The sequence below is a fragment of the Erithacus rubecula genome (assembly GCF_903797595.1).
Source record: "Erithacus rubecula genome assembly, chromosome: 19".
Taxonomy (NCBI): domain Eukaryota; kingdom Metazoa; phylum Chordata; class Aves; order Passeriformes; family Muscicapidae; genus Erithacus; species Erithacus rubecula.
The window spans coordinates 5,913,117-5,937,990 of NC_136671.1; the positions used below are offsets into that span (position 1 = coordinate 5,913,117).

The 24,874-nt window shown below is 42.1% G+C and overlaps 3 protein-coding genes across 8 annotated transcripts in view; 1 reads left to right on the plus strand and 2 right to left on the minus strand.

Annotated features, from left to right (window-relative positions):
* HIRA (histone cell cycle regulator) overlaps positions 1–19,899 on the minus strand; it is a 31,905-nt gene extending 12,006 nt beyond the window's left edge. For 2 of the 5 annotated variants that reach the window (XM_079322460.1, XM_079322459.1), the window contains exons 1-14: positions 19,761–19,899; positions 12,832–12,894; positions 11,965–12,075; positions 11,099–11,189; positions 10,509–10,603; positions 9,592–9,687; positions 8,620–8,780; positions 7,571–7,738; positions 6,951–7,064; positions 5,403–5,473; positions 3,375–3,480; positions 2,587–2,808; positions 1,886–1,971; positions 1,241–1,435 (exon numbers count right to left, since the gene is read on the minus strand). In XM_079322460.1, coding sequence (XP_079178586.1) covers positions 1,241–1,435; positions 1,886–1,971; positions 2,587–2,808; positions 3,375–3,480; positions 5,403–5,473; positions 6,951–7,064; positions 7,571–7,738; positions 8,620–8,780; positions 9,592–9,687; positions 10,509–10,603; positions 11,099–11,189; positions 11,965–12,075; positions 12,832–12,894; positions 19,761–19,797 — 1,616 coding nt within the window. In that variant the 5' untranslated portion in view covers positions 19,798–19,899. Of the gene's footprint in view, positions 1–1,240; positions 1,436–1,885; positions 1,972–2,586; positions 2,809–3,374; positions 3,481–5,402; positions 5,474–6,950; positions 7,065–7,570; positions 7,739–8,619; positions 8,781–9,591; positions 9,688–10,508; positions 10,604–11,098; positions 11,190–11,964; positions 12,076–12,831; positions 12,895–19,691 lie in introns of all 5 variants that reach the window. The other 3 variants (XM_079322458.1, XM_079322457.1, XM_079322461.1) reach the window with 2 other exon arrangements.
* A 1-nt stretch (position 19,900) lies between these two features.
* MRPL40 (mitochondrial ribosomal protein L40) lies at positions 19,901–23,086 on the plus strand (the record flags this gene model as incomplete). Its single annotated transcript, XM_079322478.1, has 4 exons — positions 19,901–20,322; positions 20,860–20,943; positions 21,969–22,124; positions 22,486–23,086. The coding sequence occupies 4 exons, from the start codon at positions 19,901–19,903 to the stop codon at positions 22,793–22,795; spliced, it is 972 nt and encodes a 323-aa protein (XP_079178604.1). The 3' UTR covers positions 22,796–23,086.
* On the minus strand, positions 22,385–24,775 carry LOC306810209 (synaptic plasticity regulator PANTS). 2 transcript variants are annotated; one of them, XM_079322489.1, is made up of 4 exons: positions 24,645–24,775; positions 24,394–24,561; positions 23,657–23,803; positions 22,385–22,520 (listed from the first exon to the last, which is right to left on the minus strand). In XM_079322489.1, the coding sequence occupies exons 1-3, from the start codon at positions 24,669–24,671 to the stop codon at positions 23,678–23,680; spliced, it is 321 nt and encodes a 106-aa protein (XP_079178615.1). In that variant the 5' UTR covers positions 24,672–24,775; the 3' UTR covers positions 22,385–22,520; positions 23,657–23,677. The 2 variants fall into 2 exon arrangements, with proteins under 2 accessions (XP_079178615.1, XP_079178614.1); XM_079322488.1 differs by lacking the exon at positions 22,385–22,520 and having other exon boundaries at positions 23,627–23,803; positions 24,645–24,774.
* Positions 24,776–24,874: the final 99 nt, after the last annotated feature.

The following is a 24,874-nucleotide window of genomic DNA, read 5'->3' on the forward strand; positions in this document are numbered from 1 at the left end:
TACATGAACAATTATCTTATTCTTTTTCCACTCTTTCATGCATCAATGTTTTGCAAGCTTTGCCTACTCTAAAAAGCTGTCCATGATACACCTCAGAGCTCAGAGCTTCATGTGGCTGCATATCTGGATTAAAAGATCAAATTCATTTACTGTGTATTTTAAATTCAGGACGGAAATTATACTTTCAGCTTGTACTTATTGGGAAAGGATCACTTTTTAAAATGATCACAGGGATTCCTGCTTTTACCCCTCATTCAGGTCACCAAATATTTCCATTACAATATTATATTTCACTGTTTATCAATCTAACAATTTGGGACAAAACAATTCATACCAGGTTTAGATTTTGTTGTTGAAAAATCCAACCTGATTATTAGGCCTTTCCAAGCATAACTCTAGGGCAAAGGAATGTGTTTTCCCCACATTAAAGCATTCCAGGGATCTATTATTTCAATAGCTGTTTACTTTAGAGATTTTTCAATTCATTCAGAGAATGAATTCAGAGAATTAATGGCTCTAGAATAACTGATGCTTGTACTAAAAAGCTGCTAGAAATACAATTTACAAAGAAAAGGATACATAGTAGTTTCATCTGTCAATCATTTCTCATAGTCCACCTGCTCATTTTTTAATCTGTGGCCAATTTCAACCGAATTTGATGGAGAAGTAGAGGTTTCAATGACACTATACTGCTACAAATGCTTAGAAGTCAGTCACTGAGGGAAAAGCAAGTTGTTCTGCAATGAATTTGAAATTCTGAAACTCAGTTGCTCTGTAATTAATTTGAAAGACATGCTGTCCCATCAGCACATGGGCACTGACAAGTCAATGTCACTGTGCTCTGATGGGGTTGTTATACAGGAAAGAAAGATCACCATGTCTGAATTTGATGTAAAGTAGGTTTCAATTACTTACACTACTGGTACACCTTCTATTGTTGACTAACAGCAACCCACCAACCCATAAGCAAGTCATTTAGTTCAAGCATTATCAATCACCTGTTTATTCCATTGCACTGAAGTTCACTGCCAGAACTACACAATGGATTTACTCCTTCCTGATTTATCAATAATTAATGTAACCAAACACTAATAAAATCTCAATATTTTCAGGAAGGTTAGATTCTTGGGGTTTTGCAGTAAGGAAACCACTTTAATAATTTCTTCATTATAGAAGCATAAACAAGAATGAAAAACTAAACAGAGTCACAGAAGTGAAAAACAAAACAGCAAATACTGACCCATCTTTATTGGCTGCATCATCTGTTGGTTTTATACTGGCTGCTGTTGGCTCTACAGAAGGCTTTGATGTATTAAGGGAATTTGCTGCGTTAGAATCTAGTGACATGAGCTGCTGGTTACTTTGAGAAGACATCATTGAGCCAGACAGAGTTCCAGATATTGGGATGCTATTGAAAAATGCTGTAGAAAAATCCCTATACAGAAAGACAAACAACAAATAAATTTCTCAAAACCACTTTAAAGATAATTCAAAAATAGTAATTTGAGCGAAAATATTTATTGCATTCTTCTTTTTTCCACATCTGGATACACATATATAAACTAAATAAATCCTCAGTACCTTTCCAGTGTAATTTCTCATGTCCAAAGGATATTAAAGCAGGAATTAATATAGATATAAATAAACAATACATTAGAGCATTGTTCATCTATAACAGTAAATAATGAGGATTAGCCTGATCTATTAGAAGTGAGATCTTATGGCCAAAGAACACTGGTTGAGGCTGTGTCTCATAAGAATACACACTTACTTCCAGTAAATGCTTTATGGTGCCCTAAGACAGAATGCCAAGTTTGGAACAGGAGAAAGCAAACAAAAAAGATAAGAAGGCAAAGAAGGATGTTAAAAATGCTTTCAAACATACCCAGTGTCCAGTTGAGCTATGCAGAGAGGTGTGATCCTTCTCCGACCATCGGCTGTTCGCGTCTCAACTTGTTTTTTTAAGAGATTCTGTTAGGAAATACATTTTATCATAACTTCTGATAAATGAGAAACGCTATTTTAATTTTTTTTACAAACTGAAAAAAAGATATATTAGAAGAGGTTCCTCAATTAAAAATCTGTTAACAAAGACTTTTTCCCATGAACACAAACACTTCCAATTTTCAATCTATCCATCTGTAGAAAAGGCATTTGTGGAGGATGTAATCTGCTCTCCACTTTAGAATCAAGTCTAAAACATTGTGCATATCAAATCTTTAATTAAAAGTTGTGTTCTATGTTTAGGACAGAATTAAATAATGCTTTCAACCTCTGTAACTGAGAAACTGAAACACAGTTCTACAGTTTGTCTGTCATTAATTACTCTTGGTTTCCTTTCTGCACACCAAGAATTTTGCACACATCACAGAAATATCCAGAAGCCTGCTTCCACATAGCCTTACTTCTGCTTAAAAGCATTTAATTTTTCAACAGGTCCCAGTAAATGATCCATTAAGTTGATCAGCTGGGCCATACACAGGCTGAAAGGTGCCATTCAACACAAATCAGGGCACAGAAACTGGTCCTTTCCTAACAGTTTGGTATTTAGTGACTCAGTATTTGACAGTGCTCAAGAGCACCTACCTTTCTAATGTCCTCCAGACTCTCTCCATTAACCATGCTTGCCACTTTGGGAGCTGTGGCATTCCCAGAGCCTTCCCGAATTGATGAGTTCTTCTGATCCCCCTGCTGCTGCTGTCTCTGTTGGTACTTGAGCATCTCTGGATTCTCAATAATGGTGGTGGACAACTGAGCTTCAGTCATGATAGCCAGGCTTTTGCCATAGGTGGACTGGTGAATGTTGCTCTGTGGGTGTTAAAGATGTGAGTGACTACAAGTGCTACCATGACATCACTGATTATAATACAGGGAATCACACAAATCTAATGGTATCCATAAAATGCCCCCTGTATCATTTATACATCCTTTTTTGTTGTTGTTGTTTTCAAATAACATTAAATCAATATGTAAAATAAGTGAAATTCCAAGCTCTAGTTGCTAATAGCAATGAGAGGAAAAACAGCCAAGACCAATCAGTTTTAAAAGATTTTCATATATGCAAGTGAAAGAGAAATTTCATAGTGTTTTGAAGCACCCACTTCTTGTTTCCTTAGCCAAATAATTACTTCATATGGATAATGATATGTAAGCAAGTGGATGTTCTCCAAATTCTTTCTTTCCAGAACAGAAACTAATACAACAAATTCACTTATTGACCACTCTTTTTAAATTATTTGTAGAGCAGACAAGAGCAACACATTTTCTATAATATGGAAATCAGTTATTACATACTTCTATAAATAAGCCAGTATTTTAGTTGAATCAGTACACCACTGAAATAGTATCAAAGGTTCTCTGAGTGCTTACTGCACCTTTTCCTCTTCACTGAGTGGATCCCCAAGTTCATCCTGGGAAAAGTCCAAAAATGCCACTGATCCATCCATAGAGCACACCAGGATACCAAGTCCATTAAGGGTCCTGAGGGAAATAATGGTCCAACTTTGTTTTTAATCTCTTTCATTCATGCAAAGTAGCAATCTGATGGATTGTTCAATAAAATTCTCAGCTTAAGATTTATTATCACAGCAATAACTCATAGAACCTAAGAAGTGGGACAGTGAAGAGACAGGATGACAGGCAACAGAGTCTCTGTGCCAATGTTCCTTTGCAGACTGCACAAGGATGGTGGAACTGGGACAATACACCTGCCCATGGCATGAGCAGCACCATGAAAACTTTCCTGGTGGGCTAAACCAGAATAGTGCTCACAATGAACAGTGAGAGAAAATTATAAATGCATTTCCTTCAAGAGATGAACAGAATTTCTGTGCTAATGGAAGTGGGTGAAGAAAGGAGTCCTCAGCTGAAAAGCAGACCAAAAATCTTGACACTAAGCAAGAACACAGGTTTGATTTTATTATCATTCATTATTTGGGTTTTTAAGCAAACTGAACATGTGATTATTTGTGGGGATACATAGTAATCCTCTTCTGGAGGTCAGGTTTTCTTAGCAAAAAGAGAGAACCTATACCTTCTATCTTAATAGGTAATATTGCATATGAAACCTATTATTGTACATTTGGAAAAATACTACATGAATTTTGACTTCTACCCCAGACACTTCCAAGTACAGAGCTCACAGAGACAGCAACACAGTGGCTTACAGATTAATTGTTACACAGAAGGGAAGAGGGAAGGAAAGCTGGCACAACTCCCAAGTCCTAACCAAGTTATAACAAATCTATTATAAGTATTACAGCTACAGGCATTTGGAAACTCCTATTTTTGTGGCAGCTTGTGCCCTGATAGCATCACATCCAGAGAAATCAGCCTCTGCACCATGAAACAGGCAAGGTACTGGTACAAAGTACCAAGAGTACTCCAAGTTAGAAAATAGTAAAATCAAGTTGAGAGTTTTCTGTTTGCTTAGCAGAGAAAATTGCTGAGCTCCTATTGACTTCTGGATCCAAGCAATTGTTCAGTGAAAACAATCACTCACAAATGTTGATGGATCCAAGTCTAAAATTCTAAAACAGAAATTATATAATAGTATCAAGTTTCTCAGAATTTACTTAGTCTGTTTTCAGAATGAAGCACGTTTCTGGGAACACTCCATATTATTGACATTTTAGCCATCCATTTCAATTTGCAAACAGGATATAAAATATCAAGCTGCCCGATGATCCTTTGTCTCTCAAATATCCCACAAAACCATTTCCTCAGAAACTGCAAAATGTTAACCAGCTATTATTCCTAGTGACTTCATGCCATGAAAATTGTGCAAATTGCAGATGGAGGGGAAAAAAAACACTACAGAAAAACTAAACTATTCAAAGCTATTGTAACTATAACAATAGCAGCACTTCTCATGAAATATTCTACTTGCTGACTTTCTAGCCTTAATCTGTTAATGAAAGAAAAATGTTTTGGATTTGGAAACTTTTTACTGTGGTGCACTGAGTTTCATGGCAAAATTCACATGGCACATAGAAACCAGGAAGTCACACAATTGTAAGCTTTAAAGTGTACCCACTATAAACCGACCAAGAGATTGTTGCAACTGTTAAGAGAGAATTTCAGAAGTGAGAAAGTGATAGAGAAGAATTAAGATAACCTATGTAAAAGAATTATAACAAGTATGAACTCATTCCACAGCTATTTTACTGTGCCTTGTTCTAAATACATTACTATTTATTCAGTTAATAATCTCAAGCAACCACGTGCTCGTTGCTCATATTACTACCAAAGATGCTGCAGCAGAAACAAAACCTTCAGCAACCAATTATTAGTGTTCCAACAAGCACCATCTGCACTGGTTTCATGCATTTAAGGCTAATAAGGACACCTAAAGATGATAACAATGCTTTGGCTTCCATAACAAATAGCAGAAATCAACTTACCAGGAGATGTCCATGATTGACTTGTCAAACAGCTCATGTATGACAACTAAAGGTCGCTTCAGACACGTGAGCTTAAGAAAACAAGAAACACCACTCAGAAAGGTACAAGTTCTACACTACCACAGATAGATAGTACCACATTAACACTTTCCCAGAGCCTAACAACATGCACCAAAAAAGACCTGACCAGGAAATGGCTGCACACCTGGTGGTGCATCTGAAGCACCAAGTCACCTGTTCCACTGCTGGGACAGAATCTGAAGAACAGCTGACATTCAATTCTCCTTTCTGAAATACAGACTGAATTTCTTAATCAACTTTGCTCTTACACCACAGATGTAAAACCCTCTCTGCCACTCCAAAAACAATTCCACAGATTCAAAAGACAGTTTCTATTCTAAGCTGTACTGAGATAAGGATGCTGCAAACTACCAGCACAAGAAGACAGAAAACATTACATTTCCATGTCCTTACTAGGACTACTTGTCTGAGAAAGTGAAACCTATCAAGAGCAAAGGGAATTTGACTCACAATTACTCTTAAAGAGGATTCCTCTGCACTTAGGAATCAGCTTAGTAATAAAGAACTGAATATGAAAACTCCAATAACCTGCTCTAAATTAGACATTCTAAGCTCTTTAATATCAAACCAATGGACTTAATATCTCTAGTGCATAGTACAACTGAAATGAAGCAGAGGTTGATATGGTCAAGGAAGTTTTATGCTCACAGGTTCACATATGCAGTGTCACTGACAGTAGCTATTGATGCTTCTATAGGTCTGTGCTCTATATATGTTTATTAACCTCCTCAGAGCAAAGACAACCTATAACTTTGTGTCTCTGTACCACCTTCTGTAACCTCATCAGCCACTCCAAATGAAATCTTCATAATACAACTAAAAAGTAAGATATACTGAGTGATACTTTGATATGGGTATGCACTGGTAGCCATTACCAGAAACAGATTTAGTTATGCATCCAGAGATTGAGGGATGAATATTACACTGGAATTCATAAACAGTAGATTGCATTTAACAATTGGTGTGTTCTGGCACAAGTTTTACGAATCAGTTAAATTGATTCCCTGTACTTTCCAGTCACATTTAAAAATGTGAAAATAGCTACTCTTCTCTTAGCCAGAATAAAAATTAAAGTGTAGATTTTAATGTAAAACCCAAACTAGATACCAAAAACTTGAAAGAATACTTGAATGGCTCATTCACTTTCACAACCCTTTCCTTTACAAAGACAGAAGACAAGTAAAAGGAAGAAAATAAAGTTGCATTTATTAACTGTGGCAAAATGTTTTATCCCCTAACAGCTGCTCCCCCTTACCAGGGCACAGTCTGCCAGGGCTTCTAACTGCTCTTGCCTTTAGAGAAATGAACTAATACCAATCCACTTCCTTCCCCCCTCCAGCTAAACCTATAACAACAGAGACAAAAAAAACCCCTAAAAATGAAACTAAATATAAGACCTAATGCTGTATACCAGACCTTTGTGCTAAACCACCAACATTAGTTAAAGGCAGCAAAAAAACCACTTACCCAGACAGAAAGAGATCGATCTTTGCTACCCACAGCACAACAGCAGTAGGGACAACTTGACTTGGTGGAGCTCCCATTCTTCTGTTTCTTTTTGAAGATTTTTGGATTGAATTTCTGAACAAATGAAATGCTCAAATTTTATCACAGTAATTACATTTTAGCAGAAGATCTGCTTTCAAAGCAAATTTTACACTTAAGAGTAAAAAAGCAACATTTCATAGAAATAAAGTCCTGAACCAGACTCTATAAGAGCACTGACAAAAGCTGCAGAGGCTTTCTGAATGCCTTCATAGGAAAGGCAAACAATATTAATTTTACTAGGGATCAGAAACCCACTAGAAACCTAAATCATTTTAATCAAGTCACTGAACAGCCAACGAAGCTGATGTTTGATATTCCTAACATGCTCCTGTACTCCCCCTTGTCTCATTCATCTACATCCAGTTGTCTTATCACAAGAGCAACCTGGTTGTTTCTAACATGTCAAGTTGACCTTTTTTAATCATCATGATGCATTTGCTTTACTAATCTTGAGACCCATGCTCACCTCCATACATTTATACATAATATTATCACATACAAGTTTTAACTTCAGGGATCAATTACTAACACTCACTCACCACTACTGTAACTGCCTTCCGATGCCCTACAAAATCCATGTTGGTTTTCCATCCATCCCTCTCAATGATCTGAGCAGTGGGTCCAGAATTATTCATGGCATGAGCAGAAACAAGATAGTGACCATCAGGTGACCAGCTAAGGCGCAACACATGAGTCGTCCCTCCACACTGACAAAAAAAAACAAAAAAAACAGGGCTCTCAAAGTGTTTGGCAAACAAAGGGCTTGTAATGCAAACTATTTAAATTTCAGATGTAGGCAATATGATTACAAAGTAAGTTTCCTGTGAATATAAAAGAATGACCTCACACACAATTCTCAGTACTTAGCCATGTTTACACAGGTGATGTAGTGTAACTTAAGAAACCCTAACAAAAAGGGGAAAAGGAACTCAGAACTTTTTTTAAAGCAACACAAAAGTTTCCTCAGTATCTATCACAGTCCTAGCTAGTAACAGGGATGCAACACAGCAACCACTAATGATGAGACTTCAGCTTGCCACACCAGCTCCCACGTGAATTGAAGCAGACAAGGTCTATTAGAAAGAGCAACTGTACTAATCAAAATACCCTGGGATCACTGCAGAACACTCCACTCACCAAGCACCAGCTTCTGTCCCCAGAAACTTGATCTCTTCATCAATGTCATCACTTAATAGCCCTATGATGCCAGACCAGAGATCCCTCCTAAGTACATACCTCATTTTTGATCGTGGCAAATAGAAGATGCATAGGGAAGAATGTCAGGTTATTGTGATCAGTGTGCCAACATTTCCCCAGAATAACCACTGCATTTCCAGAAATTTACTTAATTGTTTACATAACCCATGTAAACCTCTGACATCCACAATTACAAATGTCAGTAAGAGTCTCTAGTCAATCATATTTTTATGAGAAAATAATTCTTTTTTCCCCCTCTTTTGAAGCTGCTGAGAGCTTCCTTTGATTCAGTACTGTTCAATTAATTCCTGTTTGTGCAGAATCAGTTATTCTTCTAGTTTTCATTCATTCTAAGGGAATTCACTTTGAACAGTTACACATTCTGAAGTACCTCATCAAAGGGTTTTGTGATGCTGGTTTCTAGCTGCCAGTCCATGGTCCTCCACACCTTTAAACTTCGATCATCAGCCTGAGAGGCAATGTATTTCCCAACAGGATCCCAGGTCAGCCCTTTCACCAAGCCAGAATGCCCCTTCAAAGTGGCAAGAATTTCTGTGCACACAAAAATTGAGAAAAGAGAGTAGTTACTGCTATCTCCTTTAGGGCAGAGTGTTGAGAAAATTTACATCAGCTTTTTGAAACAGCATACTAAGAATAACCTTCTTTAGTGCAAAACAACACATAACCAAATTGGAACCTACACTTAAGAAAAAACTGATATAAAAATGTGATAAGGAGAATTCTGGCCAGAGTAAGAGGTACAAAACAAGCAGGCAGGTCAGAGCAGGAAGAGCAGCAGAGTCCCAGTGCTTCAGAGCAGCACTTTGAAGCTGTGGAAAGCAGCACTTGAACTGGAATTTCAGTTAAATATTCACCCTTCCCTCCACACCCAAAGATTATCACAACTAATCCAGCTTTGTGCAGCAAGTGTGAACCAAGTCAAAGTTGTGACTCAACAGACACACAAGGCTGGCAGGCCTGGTAACCTACTTTCAGTCACACTCTTGCTTATCAGCCTGTGGGAGGAGAGGCTGAGAGGGTGCACGATTAGCTCCAAAGTCTAAAAACTCTGGTATCAGTATTGGAAGCTAGCTTAAAATAAATGGCATGTAAATAAACACATGCAATCATGACTTTCATGTAAAATCAGCAGAACAATCTGAATGCAGCTGTTGTCTGCAGCAGCGTGGAATTCCCTGCTCACTGCCATCCAAACCTGGAAGAAGGTCTGACCTGCTGGACTGCAGGTGTGTCACCTCAAAAGACAGACAACCCATTCCCTCCTGGAGATTTGGAGAGATAACAAAGGAGGGAAGACTTTACCACAAAGCTTTACATACTGGCACATCTTCAGAGCTCTCACCTGGGAATTTGACAGCATTCCAGATGACAACAGTGTTATCAACACTACAGGATGCCAGCCAGGCATCATGTGGAGACCATGCTACATCCATCACATCTGTTTGGGAAAAGAAAGTTTCTGTTTAAGAGATTGATGGTAACCAGAAAATCAAAAAGCTTTTTTAAAAAGAACTTGTGCTCTTCTGTAGCAATATTTTGCTGTCACTGAGAAATGATTACCACCTCACTTAAGTGGATGGTAAGAAAGCAACACTCATTGGGATTGAATATCCTCAACTTCTATGTTCAATGGGGGTCAAGAAAAAAACCAAAAGGGAAAGAATGCAATGTTTAGTGATTGTAGGAAGTACTAATCCCTGCACAAAGAAGTTTGCCTTGTTTTGAATGAAAAAGTAACAGAAGCTACTACAATGCACTCATTTTGTTCCAAACACACATGGAGTGACCAAAGTGATTTCATCTTAATCACAGCTCATGTCAGCAGATGCAAAACGCATTTGAAATTATTTATTCAACTTCTGCATTGCTTTTTACATATTTTCCTCCTAAGTAAACATTGATATTCTTTGGCTTACAAAAACATGATCTTTTGCTGATCAGATTACACTAGCATGAATATTTAATGAAAAATACAGTTTAGCTTCCTTAATTCAGATTCATTTTTAAGCCAGAAAATGGCAAAATACACATTTCGTAGTTATTAGTTTTTCTCCTACATACCACACTTGCCAGAAGTTACTTGTATGAAAATTGCATTTCTTTAAAAATTATATATTTTAAAATTTTCATCGTTGCTCTCAAAATTAATTACTGACTTGCCACCAAATATACATATTTCAAACAAGAAAACACGATGCTGAAAAGCAATTTTTTACCCAATACATGCAAATTATGTTCATTCAACACCTTTAAACTTACCCCCTGAATGACTTCTGAGAATTGACACACACCTCCACTGCTCAACATTAGTAAGTTTGCTACTAGAACCAAACACAGTGCTAGGTCCAATGTACCTAATCAAAATAGAAATAGTTATAAAAAGAACCACCACAAGCTCTTCACTTTTTTAAAAAGAAAGAAGTGTCTTTTGCAGCTGGTTATTTTATAGTCAGGTATTCCTACAAAAAAGAAGGGAAGAAAAAGCATTTTTTTAAGAGAGTAATTCCAGTATTAAAAAATTAGCTTCAATAAAATGTAGAATTTCTAGAGACAGCATATAATGGTAACACTTATGGTGACTCTTCAAATCTTGCAGGAAGTTTCCTCAAAGGATAGAAGGAAATGTCTCAGCTCCTCCAGAGGAGAGAGACTGCCCAGGCAGACACCCTCCAGCCCCAAGGGCAGCGGGCACATCTCCAACACCAGTGTTTGGTGTCCCAGCTTTTGGCTCCTTACACACCAGGTGGAGCACTGAGCTTACCAAAGGGCAGCACAGGGAGGAAGCACTAAGATGTCCCAGGTAACCCACTTGAGATGGAATAAGAAGCTGAAGGAAGAAACATGCTTACGCCGCTCGTTTCCACACCATAATCAGCTTGTCATCGCCCCCCGAGGCCAAGTACACGCCATTGTTCGACCATCGCACGCAGTTCACACACGCTGAAACGCAAAGAAGAAAGTTTGCAAGATCAAACAGGTGAATAAATGGTTCTGGACTGCAGATAGGATTTATAACAAGCAAAACTTGACAGGAGACGTTTAGGATTTAAGTGGGCTTTTTCCACTCAAAGCAGTTATTCTGTCTGCTTTAGATAAATGAATTGGTACTTATCTTTCAGGAGCAGTTGAGGAATTTGTTACTTTAAAAAACCCCTTTTCCTTATCTAAAAAAGCTTCACCAAGAGAGGCTTGAAGGAAGAAAGATTAATATTTCTCTAATGAAGGAAACTTATTCTGGTAAATAAAGTGGGATTAAGAGGGCAAAGAAGGAAAGGAATATTTTGAAGAAAAGGACAACTTGTCAGGTGACCATACTAATTCTAAATGCAATGATTTATAATGTAATAAATGCAATAATTTATAACAAATATACTTTATATGATGTATCTTTTACCCTTACTTCTCCTGTCCTTTCCTTCAGAGCTCCCCAGTTCCCCAGAATTATCAAATACTTTATGGCCATAGCTGAAAAAACCTTATAGGGAGATTTCCAAAGATATCTATAGTCCTCTGCACATTTCCTCACATTTTAGCAGCACTTTCAGCTGAATATCTTAAAAAGTATACAGCCAAAGTACGAGACCACTCTGCTGTGTTTTACTGACTCTTCACCACTGGACAGGAATGATTTTTGCATTACAGACATGTTAGTCTTAAGCTTTGGCAAATTACCAATAGTCAGTAACGAAAAAACCCAACCAATCAACTTTGTTACCTAAGTGATTGTCCATCTGACAAAGCATCTTGGGGATATTTTCATTCTTTTCATCTTCCTCTTTCAGGACAGGAGCCATATTCCAGATCACAACTTTGCCAGAATCCTGACCTGTAAGAGACCAAAAAGCCCCCTCTTCTAAATACATGCAAAAAAGCTTTTCAAATTAATCTCAATTCCAGAACAGATGTGAAAATGTAGGCATTACTGCAGTGGGGACTTTGGAAACATCTGAATACAAATATAGCTTTGAAATAATTAGACCAATTCAGAAGTGCTTTATTTTTCTTGAAGCTATTAAAAATAAATTTATACAGCCTTGCACAAAAGTCATGCTGTACATAACTGATATCAACTATAAGGACAACTACTTGTAATAAAATTGTATTTTAAAAGAGAAAAGATATATATTCAAATACTAAATTGCAATTATTGTAGCCAACATAAATTATTCACTATTGTGCACCAAATAATATTTTTGCATATATTTCTTAAGCTATTCTATTTATATAATTGGATTTTTCTGTCCCAATAGCTCTACTATTTAGCAACTGAAAAAGCTCAACTGCACATCCAGTTCTCCTTCAAATTAAAAGGAAATTTGGCTCATATGGCCACGACTCAAATCACTGATAGCAGCTACTATCTCAATGACATCCAAGAGGATGAGGACATCAGAACATGTACCCCTGCCTTCTGCAGGAGCAGCAGCACTTCCCAATACATTTTAATAACTTACATAATTATCTGTTTCTTAGAGATAAAAGTGATGTCTTTTTAAAAGGGCCAAACCAATTCAAGTGCTGTGAAAGCACAAGATTTTTATTATTACCTAAAATTCTGCCTTCTACCAGTACAGTGACTTACCTTGTCCTCCTGTTGCAAACTTGGTCCCATCTGGGTGAATGTCCACTGAAAATATTGGCTTTCCTGGAATTAGAGAACAAGCAGCAATATACTGAATTGATTTACATTCAAGAGAATGTGGTAATGCCAGAACCACCATAACTCTTCTGGCTGGCAAGTGACTTTCCTAAAGATTCAAATTGTAAGAATTACAGCTGACTGCAAGAGCTGAGAGCAGTCTGCTGACAGAAATGGGAGCCTATTAAAAGCCTATATGGAAGTTATCATGCCACAAAACCCAGCGATAACCAGGGACACTTAATCCAGCAGAATATGTCAAATACCTCAAAGCAAAGTCATACCACAAAGCAAGTGCCAACAAGGAAAAACTGTATTTGAGTATGGAACTTCTTCCAGGTTTCTACAGCTCATTAGCTGATAACCTGAAGCAAGTCTTCTTTTGGTTTCTGTTTTTGTTTTTTCTAAAACCCTTCCCAGCCTCAGGCTGCATCTGTTGGTCACACAATTACCCATCTCAAATTTCAATTCTGTTAATGTTATTCTACCCAAAGACCAGTTCTGATTTTATGGCTTCCATATAGAAAGAGGAGGACAAACCATAATAGTATTACTCTTAAATCTTTCAATTCTCCATATGCCACATCTTTCAGAAGAAAGCCAATAATTTTACTAGAATGTAAACTCTGTGACAAATAACATAGGTGGGGAACAGCTTTGGAAACCAGAAAGCTCTCACTTCCAACTTGTTCTGCTCCAACCACTGTCTCATATTCATTCTCTATATGTTCACATTGTTTGAACCTTTACAGAGGAAGAGGGGAGCAACAAGCTTCCTGCCTTTCAGTGATGCTCCAAGAGCTACCATTAAGGATTATTTGAAAGAACACGCATGCCATTTCCACATCCAAAGAATTTCTGGCAGCACTTCCAACCCTTTCAAACTGGAATGACTCTGCAAGCAAGATCACATATATGCCACTATAAAATAAGGCCATTTATCAAACAGCCAAAAGTACCAGTATTCACACATCAAGATTACTTGATAAATTTCCCATGTGTGTCAGTCTTGCTCTGTATCTTCATGATATGTTAAGACATAAATGATAAAACTGGAGATTTTATCCAACAACAAGTTTTATATCCAACTGTAGCAACTGAAATCCTTGACACTAAACTCCTAATAAAATCCTCATCTAAATACCCACTGTTTCTTACTTTTTGAGGGATATATACTCGGCTTCCTTTTGACTCTCCTTTATGTTGACTTGTTTTAAGGTTTGTTTTATTTGGATTTATATTGCAACTCTGCCATGTGATTTCCCTTAAAATTTTTATAGGCAGCCAAGTAAAGACCTTAAGCACAGAAAGATGGCACTCAACTCACATTCCTTCCAAGTCCTTCAGACCACATAGCACACATGAACTGAGACACACATGAGCTGTGGTTTTTCTCCAGCTTGTTGTGCCTGATTCTTGCTTTAATTCTATTAACTCAAATGCAACATTTGGGGCTAAGATGAATATTTAGAGAATCACAAACAAGAAACAAACAGTTATTTTACCTTCCAAAAGTAGGTAATATAACAAACAGTTATTTTATTCCTTCCAAAATGTGGATTTTCCCTTAAATGAAACCAGTGCATCATTTGAAATAATTAAGCCCACTGAAACTTACTGAAAAGGCCATTCTGGTGACCTTAGAGGTTAAACAGGTGACCTTTTCAATTTGCATCAAGTCTTGGGCAAGAAGAGCTCATATACTCTGGTATTTGCCATTAGATGTGTAGGAGAGAGTAGGCAGCCAGCTATCAAAGACCTTTGTATTTTAATAACCTGGCTCACTTGGCCTCTGGATCATTCACACCAAGAGAAAACTTTCCTAGCAAATCAGAAAGAACAACAACCTGGCCATCTCTACCAATACTATTCAGGCAAAGCAGATCTGCTACACATTCCAAGAAGTTGTCATTGCACCCTTGCTTTGCAGAAATTACTGACATAATTTTCCTTTCCTTTACTACATCTTTAAAACTACCACAGCCTCTCCAATTTCTGCCTTAAGAGCACAACTCTACAGGAGCAGCAACATCAGTTCTCTCCCTTCTCCTGGGCAAAGATCCACAGATGTGGTTGAAGAAACTCAGCAAATTACTTGCTTAGAGAGTCAGAGGTAACTTAGCTACAAATTCTACCTAAAAGCTGAAAATTAGTACACCAGGGAAAATGTCCAGCAAGGCCAGTACTCTGTGTTCAGAAACCAGCACTAGATAAGTCCCTAGGGATCTGTACAATGATAAGCACACAATGCTTCTTCCTAAGATAATCCTCCAACCACAAAGAAATTACAGTTCTGACTGCTTGAATCAGGAGCCCTCAATGGACTTTCCTCTATAAGTTAAATCAGCCATTTCTCAGATCCACAATTACCATCAACACTCCTTACACAAAGAGATCCACTGCTCAGCCACAGACTCTGTCAGGAACCTCCTTCCTACTCCATGGATCTGCACCAGCTATTTGTTACTTTAACACAATTAATTATTGTACATAAGGGCAGTGAAGGAAAATCATTCAACACTGATCCCTTTTCTGCCACTCACAACTGTGTTCATCGTAATCCCACATCCCCACTCCTCACCCAAAGAGTCCTACTCTACTCATTTGCTCCTTGTACAAAGGAACTTCTCACACTTCTGATCATTCTGGTCACTCCAAGTCACTTTCAGTTCTCCTCTATTTTATGACATGAATGGGAACTGGCATTGAAGACCATGTGTTCAAACAAAAAGTATCCATATATTTACATAGCAGGATAACATTTTATTTTTAGGTTTTTTCTAGCATAAATTTAAAGTTCAATCAAATAAGCATTGAGCAGCTTTTCATAAATGGTTATAATCCTAAAAACTCAGACCTCAGTGAAAGTTGTCAGGTCACAGGGCACTATTTTATACCTGAAGTTTAAAGAGGGCATGGACTTTGCACCCAGGAAAGGCAGTAGTAATAAATGAAACCCTGGACAACAAAGTTTCCTACGTGGCTCAACTGTGATCCAGGAAGGAATCTTATTCCACAGGTAACTAATGACACACAATGATCTGCCCAGTACCCAATGTTCAATTACTAATTAAAAAAAAAAAAAAAAAAAAAAAAAAAAAAAAAAAAATTGCAAGAAAAACTCAGCATGAAAAAGTCATTGCCAAGGTACTACTATAAAGAGAATGCCATTCACAGTGTTGGATTACTGTAACAGGTTAAAGCTATAGGACTTGTTCCATACTACTTGTGGTTTACAAACGGAGCACAGATACTGCGTTTTTCTCTGCTTCCTTCAATTTCTCAAAATAATGAAGAAGAAGCCATTATTTGAGAGCAATCATCTTCTTCCCTGGGTTCATGTCTTTATTAGATTGTTAGTTCCTGTTGAAACAAGCCAAAAGGCACAAGGTCTCTGCTTCAAAGTGACTGAAGCTTTCCCATGCTCCTAATTGGAGATGTGTTGAGTTTCCCAACAGCAATGATGCACCAAAACAAAATGTGATATTTAAGCAGCAACACTAAAATCTAACAGTGTTTTAAGACATTCTGACCTCTTGCAATAATTTCTTAAAAAAGATAAGCTTAAATTACTGAAGCTCCCAAAATCACATTACAGAAGGAGGCAAACCAGGTTCATTAAAAACAGAACACCTTATGATATACCAGATGTCCTGTGGGCTTATTTGTTTAAAGAACCCAAATATACATTATGTACTTAAAGAAATACTGATAATGAAACAAGCGTGGGACAAAAAGATCTAAGATAATTGAAACTCAAGGAGAAGGTCCCATCTTTAAAAAAAAATACACCAGTGAAGAATAAAAGCAATTTTAAATATTGCATCATTTTTGATTGTTGTTTAACTTTATACAATAATCAATTAAACATAAGAACAGTTTTAGGCAAATTTCTACCTCAAAATGAATGAATTTCTATTCAATTTGTTTCCAGCCCACCTAATATATAACATTCAACCTGACTCACAAATCAATTCAAATATTTACATTCCACCATTACAGATTGGAGAGATAAACTCCATGCCTAAATTTAAACAACAGCAGGCTCCAGTTTCCACAAGCTGTCACACATGAGCAGCACCTTGGGGCTTACAAGGGTTTCTTGGAATAGCAAGGGACTTCCTTTCCCACAGGGATCAGTGTTTGCCTGCATGAGTTTCTTTAAGCACCTGGGCTCTCAAAATCCTGAGTGCTGAGTGTGTACAGGCAGCTGCTGGATGCATGATGAATCTGTACAGAGCTACTGAATGCCACAATGGGAAGGAGAAGCCAATCACACCACTTGTACCTTACAGGAAACTGTTCCCACCCCCACTATTAGACTGCACTCTTGAATATTCTTCCTTGCTCTAAGGCAAAGACACTTGGAAGAGAAAAACACAATAATGAGAATTTCATGCAAAATCTAATAAACCCACATTAAGTGTGTGAAAAGCTTATAGAAAATGCATCTGAGCAAGAAATAATTCCAAAAAGCACTCAGAAAAAGTGACATTAAGAACTCCAAGGCAAAAACCTGTAGAGCCAAAATGTGCTGAAGTGCTTTTACCGTAAGCGTGCAGCATCTCGGCTGTGCAGCACACAATTCCCAGGTGTGCTGGATTTCCTGGCTACAACACTCACTTCTAGTGCCTACTAGCTCCTAGACAATGTATGCCTGAAGCATCATTCTAGTCCACTCAGTAAAACAAAGCCCCCAAAAGTGAGTGGGAAGAGGAAAAGGCTGGAATGACAGCAGCTGGATACAGCGTGTGCAAGAGCCAGCCCTGCTCTCAGGACTCACAAACCAGAACAGTGAGGCAGCCTCATGTGCTGTGCAGAAATCAAAGGAATAAGAATCATCACAGAGTCTCCAGCACACACAGTGCAAATTCTCCTCACCCTGTTCCTGGAGAGGTTCTAGAGCCAAGAGGGAGCCCAGTAGGAGTGATGGAGGCTCCTCACAGGCAGCGATGCCTGGAGGACCCGGAACCCGGGTAGGTTAGAGAGGCTGACTAAACTCACCGGTTCTCATCCTGCACTCCCTGCCCCAAGGACAGGAATGTGTGCCTGTCACACAGTCCTGCACACCTTTGCAGCCCTGACAGCACCTCACAAATGCAGCTGGTGGCTAATACCTGTTTTGCAGGTGGCAGAATTATGACTGCCTTAGCCAAACTCATCCCAAAAGGTCAGTGGCAGAAATGGGAGCAAAATTCAGGATTATCAAGGCTCTCTGTAGTGCATGATCCACCAGGCAATGCATCACAGGGCCCTACAAATGAAGTCCTGCTGGCCTGAAGGCTGTGTTCTAAATTGCTGCAGATGGTTGGATGTGTCCTAAATTACTACAGATTTCAAATACATACCCACACAAAAAGGTGCACCCATTGAAGAAATAAAGAAAGATCAGATCACAGACCTAATCACTGTGATCAGATCTAATCCCTGATCTCCAAGGGCTTAGGCTGAAAGTTTTTATTCAGCTGCTCCTGTGCTCCCACTGAAGATAAGCAGAGGCACAGGACAGTCTAACCACAGGCAGCCACAGATTAAGATGCAAATGCTGCATTTGTTTAGAGCAACCAAGCAGAAATGCAAAAAAACATTGCAAATAAAGCACTTTCACATTTTTTTAGTTCTCTACAATCTTTGGTTACAAGGTTGAGTCCATCTGCTGTCTACAGAGTCCCTGGAGAGCAGGCCAAGTAAAGATGCAAACAAATGGCAACTCAAGGCTTAAGCTGTTATCAAAATCTGCAGCCTGAACAGAAAGAACACCACACATGCAGAAAGGCAGCTGTAAAATTGTACCTGGGGTTTTTAAGTCAAAGTATGCTTTTCCAGCTTGAATAACTTGGTCTTAGTTTTAGTCTAGACACAAATCAGATACATGAGCCCAGCTAATGACATTTATACATTGACAGAGTATAAAATTTGTAGCTGAAATAAAACTGCACCCACGAATCTGGGGGCAAAGCTTGCATAAACAGAAATGAGCTCTTCATATTAGATTTCTCACTGCTTCACCATGAACAGTACAGGTATTAATCTAGAAATTCTTCCTAAGCAGTGTAAATATAATATAAACACTGACCTGTCCTGTATTTGTCATATAAGGAAAGTACAGAGCCTTCTGTCAGTATCAACACTTCACTCTAAGTTGTTTTAGCTCACACATGTCTTCACCCTAACCAGAGGACTGGCGGACAGGACACTATATAAATTCAGGGAGCTGTTTTGAAAGAACTGTTGGAAGAAACTTTTCCCTCCACGGAGAACGACTGCACAGCTCAGTGCATTAGAGGAGGTTTAATAGTGTACTTGTGTCAGCAATGTGAGACCCGGTGGTCAGCGCGGTGCACTGGATACGCACTCATACGGCCGGACACTCATCCTGGGGAACACACCCGATTCAAACTATCCCTCCGCACTTCCACCAGCACGAAGCGGCCCCGCGGCCGGCCCGGCCGGCAGAAGCAGCTCAGAGCCTGCAGCCCCCGCGCAGAGCCCGGGCGCGGCTGTGCCCGCTGTCCGGAGCGAGCGCGCCGCGCCAGGCGGGCGGGTCCCGGGGGCTGCCGCGCACGGCCCCTCCGGGAACGAGCTCTCCCCAGCCGCCCCGGGGAACCCGCCCAGCTCCAGGGACAGGGCTCCGCTCCCGCTGCCGTCCGCCGGGACGGAGGGGCTGCGGACTTGTTGCTGCCGCTGCCGCCGCCCGCAGCCGCCGTTCCCGGAGCGGCCGCCCGGGGAGCGCCCGGCAGCGGCCCGCGGCTCCGCCCGCCCCGCGACCCCGCGTGTGCCGCACGCCCGCTCCCCCGCCGCACCTGCCCGGCCGGCCCGCGGCACCTGCTGCCCCGCCGGCCCGCGGCACCTGCTGCCCCGCCGGCCCTCACCATTGTGGTTGACCCAGGTCGGCTTCAGCAGCTTCATTGTTCCCCGCCCGGGGCCCCCGCCGGCCTCCGCCCTCGGGACCCCAGGGCGGCTCCGCCCGGGCTGCCTCCGCGGCCGCGGCGCTCAGCGGCCGCCGGCCACCATGGGCCCGCGCCCGGCGCCGCAGTGCCCGCGCCCCCGGCCGGCCCGAGCCGCCTCAGCGCCGCTCCATGTCCCGGTGCCGCCGCCGCCCCGCCGCATCCCCCGCCCGGCGCCGCCGGCGATCCGGCACCGCCGGAACTCGGCGCCTGGCAACCGCCTAACCGGCCCGGCGGGAAACAGCGCCTCCGACCACTCCGTTCCCCCGCCAGGCGCCGCCCCCCTACGGCGCGAGCGGGCGCCCCCTGCCGGGCGGAGCGGTACAGTGCCGGCGGGGCGGGAGCTCCGCGCAGGGTCCCCGCCGGAACGTTTGTGCGCCGGAACGGGGGACGCGGGGCCGGAGCGCGGCCGGCGGGGGCGCGGCGCACGCGGGGCCATGTGGGCGGCGGCGGCGGCGGCGCGGGGGCTCCGCGGGGCCCGGCTCAGGTAGGGCTGGAGCCGCGATCCGGGACTGGGCCAGCGACCGCACTGCCCCAACACCGCGGGGAGGGAGCCCGGGAAGCGCCTCTTAGCCACGGTGCTTGCCCAGCCCCGCCCGGGGTCCCGCGGCGGGCTGGGCCCTGGCACCTGGAGAAGTCGGTGCCTTGGCATCTGGGCCGGTTCGTTCTCCGTGACACCCGCCGAGATACGACAGTCGGTGTCGTTCTCCTAATCTGACCTCTCCTATACCAGCTCCTCAAAGGGGTCATTGTCACAGCTTAAAAATAAAACTGCTATAACCTATCCAAATGTTTCACCCTTCGGTATCCCATGGGTTTACACCGACCAGTCCATATTTGGGATCAGTTACCTAGCTCAAGAGTTTGAGGCCATCTCTGGGCAAACGCTGTATCCTGCCATGAGTGAAGTGGCCAAAGATGGTTCAAAACTCATCACTGTTAATATATGAATAACAAATAGCTTTTGTGCAAAATCACCAGGGTCAGTTTCTCTTCATGCTTTATGTTACTTTTCCTCCTGCAGCTCCTGGCTGCCCCAGAGGGTCCCGCTCCGGGAGGGTCACTGGCAGAGCTCATTGTTGGAGTTTAGGACATCCCTCCCTGTGAGGTGAGTGCAGCTTTCTTGGAGTTCTCTTGACAAGTGTTCTCATCCACTGGGGAAACACAAATTTTCCCAAGCCCAAATTTAACCTTTAACTGTACATTTTTAAGTCTCTATATGCCAAAGCAGTTAAGAACTGTTAGCCTCTTGTAGGAATTCAGAGGTGATAACAATTATCACTTTGTGCTTGTGAGTAGCACAACCACAGAATGCAGCTGGAAATGTTGGGATTTATGAATTGCTCCAGAACTCCTTGCTGATCAACACCAGTGAAAGCCTGACTGAACCAGAAATGCTTTGCTGGGAAGGCAGAGGCAGCCCACATGTCTTTCTGTGCCACATTTCAGTATCTGGGTTTATTTTGATGCAGCTTGATTTAAAATACCCAGGTAGCTCTTAGGTACTGTTGGAGAGGAACTGTTTCACACCATGAATGTTTGTTCAGTCTGCCAGGCAGGAATAAGGGTCAGTTTGTGTTTGTGGAGTGTGCAATGATATCTTGGATCTTCATGGAGAAGTAACATCTACAGCCTGAACTTGGCTCCAAAAGCAGAAATTTTAGAAGCATGTATAAGACCACTTGCAGTCTTCTTTAATGTGAAATGACAGGAATGTTTGTTGAAGGCCAGGCTGCATGGGGCTTGGAGAAACCTGGTCTTGTGAAAAGTTTCCCTGCCCATGGCAGGGGGCTTAGAACCACATGAGGTTTAAGGTCTTTTCCAACACAAGCCTCTTTATGATAAACACACTATGCTGCACTCTGAGCCAGTTAAAACAATTCTAATTCAATTTTTGTGGAATTTCCTTAGGTCATTGTGATGTTCAGCATAAAATTGCTTTTCCTAGGCAGTTACAGTTCTCTACAGAAAATCTCAGCAGACATGTCACTGGCTCCTATAAATTATTTTACTTGAATAAAGCTAATGGCTGGAACTTGGTCAGGGTCCAAATTAAGAAGCAATGGAAAAGAAAGTTGCTGGTGTTGAATTAAAGGACAAAATATCTTCTTTCATTTATTATTTCCCTTGTAGAGCACAACCAAAGAAGAAAAAGAAGGTAGATGTGAAGAAAGAGCAAGCACAGAAAGAGCGTATGAAGAAAAAGCTTAAAAAGTTGGAAAAAGCTGCCCCAGAACTGATTCCAATTGAGGATTTCATAACACCACTTAAGTACTCAGAGAGCAACAGGTCAGTAGGTCTGTCTTTTACCATGCACCTGTACTCACAGTGAATTTCTTTCTCTGCACAACCTGCAACATAGTGCCAGCCTTGGTATAAAACCTTACCCACTTCCATCACTACAAAAACGTGGAAAGGAAATATTATTTGTTCTTGCTAAAAATAATGAAAAACTGTGCATTTCCTATTAGATTGACTGGAATGCCTACCTCACAGGCTGACTAAATTATTAGTGAATTCAATGTATTCTCTGGCTTTGGTGGGGGTTTTTTGCCTGGTGGTGGGATTTTTGGTTTAGGCATTTTGTTTTTCTTAACTTCTGTTTGGAGTCAGGCTATTTCTCTATTAGTGTTACCCTTCTCTTCATCAGGGTGCGAAGTCTTCCCGCTCTTTCTCCTGAAGAGTCTGAAAGAAGAGTTTTACTGTTGAAGAAGTGGTGTTTGTTTAAGCAGAAACAAGACGAGGCAGAAAAGCAAGCGATTAAGGGCCTTGTGGAATCCCAGCAGGAGGCGCTGAAGGAGCTGCGCCTGGAGTCGGAGGAGCTGTACCAGGCAGCAGTGCGCAGGGACGAGGGGCTGTTCCCCTTCCAGAGGGACGGACCCACTTACACCCCTCCCCTTCCTGGCTATGATCCCCCCGAGGGGAAGTGCATTGACATCACCAAGGTGTACACGCAGTGATGGGGGAGCTCCTGCTTCAGCTGCCAAAAGGTGCTCAGACTGAAGGGAGAAGGATTGGAATAGAAATAAACAAATTTTCCTGCAGGTTACAACACTGCAGGATGTGACTGTAAAAAAATAAATGAAGTATCCTTTGTGTTTTAATGACTGTCCATGTAATAACACACCTAGCAAAGCTACACGACCTTGCATAGTGGCAAAGCCAAATTTTTTTTATTTTCTTATATTACCATGTAATTGTTGTAACTAAGTTTCTGTGGGTTTGTCCTAATACAAACTAGATCTCTCTCTGCATTTATTTAAACCTTTATTTTTTAGTAGTTTTGAGTACTGCCACAACACACACCACCAGGCAAGAACAGTGAGAGCAGTTCTATAAAGGGGCAGTTTTAGGCTGTGCAGCCCCCAGGTGAGAAGCTCTTAACCACCACAATCCTGATTCTGGGAAATGTCTTTTAAATGCCAGTGTTTGGGATTGTCCTGAGCTGGCAAGGAAGAATGCCAACTTGTTTTTTTTTCCCCCATCTGGCAGGCCTGGAGTACCTTATTCCAAAAGTGCTCAATGTCAGTCAATGCCAGATGGTAAGGCAAGAGGCCCTCAGAGCTAGAGCATATATGCATTAATTTGGAAGGTGCCTGCTGAGGTAAACTCCTGAAGTAAGACAGCAGTAAAAGACCACAAATTAAGTGCCTCAAATTTCCATTTAAAAATACTCTGTGTTTAAATAAAATTTCAGTGTTTTTGAGTGAGTGCTAAAGTATTGCGGGGCAGAGCTACAGTTGTGTAACTTCTAGAGGATGTGGAAGGAAAAAAAAAAAAAAAAGCCAGCATAATTCTGAATTGTATATTATGTTACTGACCAAACACAGAAAACAGTCTTGTTAATTTGATTTGTCATGGTCAAGTGGTAGATACCAGTCAGGTGGTGGGCTCTTCCTGAGCTTCCACACTGGAGCATACTTCTGTTTTTCCATAACTCGAGCTCTTTCACTCTTGCACAAAGCTTCCTGAAATACAGGAAAAATAATATTACCATAATAGTGTTGGATGTTCCAGTCATACAGGGCTGATTTCCTGCTGTGAATATTTGAGATAAAAGAAATAAAAACTTATCGTGCTTAGACCGAAGTGCTAAACGTTATCTAAGTAAGCCAGAATGCAAGTTTTTTACTAAGTCGTATTAATATTTTGCCACTGGCTCCCAAGTGGTGAAGGAAACTCCCGGCAGAGGCTGTCCTGGCCGGAGGGAGGGAGGGAGGGGTTAACGCTGCAGGGCTCGTGTCCTCCGGTGTCCGCGGGATGCAGCCGGGCCATTTCCGCACACCCCAGGAATGCCTCTTCCCTGTAACGTGGCGGCTTCTCCGCTTAGGAAGGAAATATCAGAGTAACCGAAATCAAGAGCTTTTAAAGCTGAAAACATTCCCTGGATCCTTCACTGGGTTTTAGGACAACCCTACCCGCCTCCGCTCCGAGCCGGAGCTTGCTTTTCCATCCCCCCCCAGCCCCCGCGGTGCGCGGTTTCTGTCGCAGCAGCCCCGGCCTGCAGAGCCCCGGGCAGCCAGGGCGGGGAGCGGGGAACGGGGAGCGGGGCCGGTACCTGCGCGGCGGCGGCGCCGTCCCTCTCCCAGGCGCGGCAGGCCTCGTAGTCCTCCCGCCAGCGGCCGCAATCCGGCAGCTCCCCGTGCGCGTAGTAGTGGTGGAAGGCGTGGAGCAGCCCGCGGCAATGCTTCCACTCCCCCCAGTAGTCCTCGCAGGACCGCGGCGGCTGCGGACGGACATGGCCGGACTCAGCTCGGTCCCGCCGCCCCTCGGTCCCGGCCCCGCCACCCCCGGCCCCGCGCCGCTCACCCGCCAGGAGCCGCCCGCGCCCGCCATGCTGCGCCGCCGCCAATGGGCGCCGCGCTTACGGCGGCACCTGCGGCCGCGGCCAATGGCGAGCGGCGGCACAAAGCGGGCCCGGGCCCAGCAGCCAATGGCCGCGCGGCCGCCGGCACGTGACCAGCGCAGCCCGAGCCGGCAGGAGGCGCTGGGACGGGCGGCACCCGCGCCCTTCGCTCTGCCCAAAATCACCACACGGG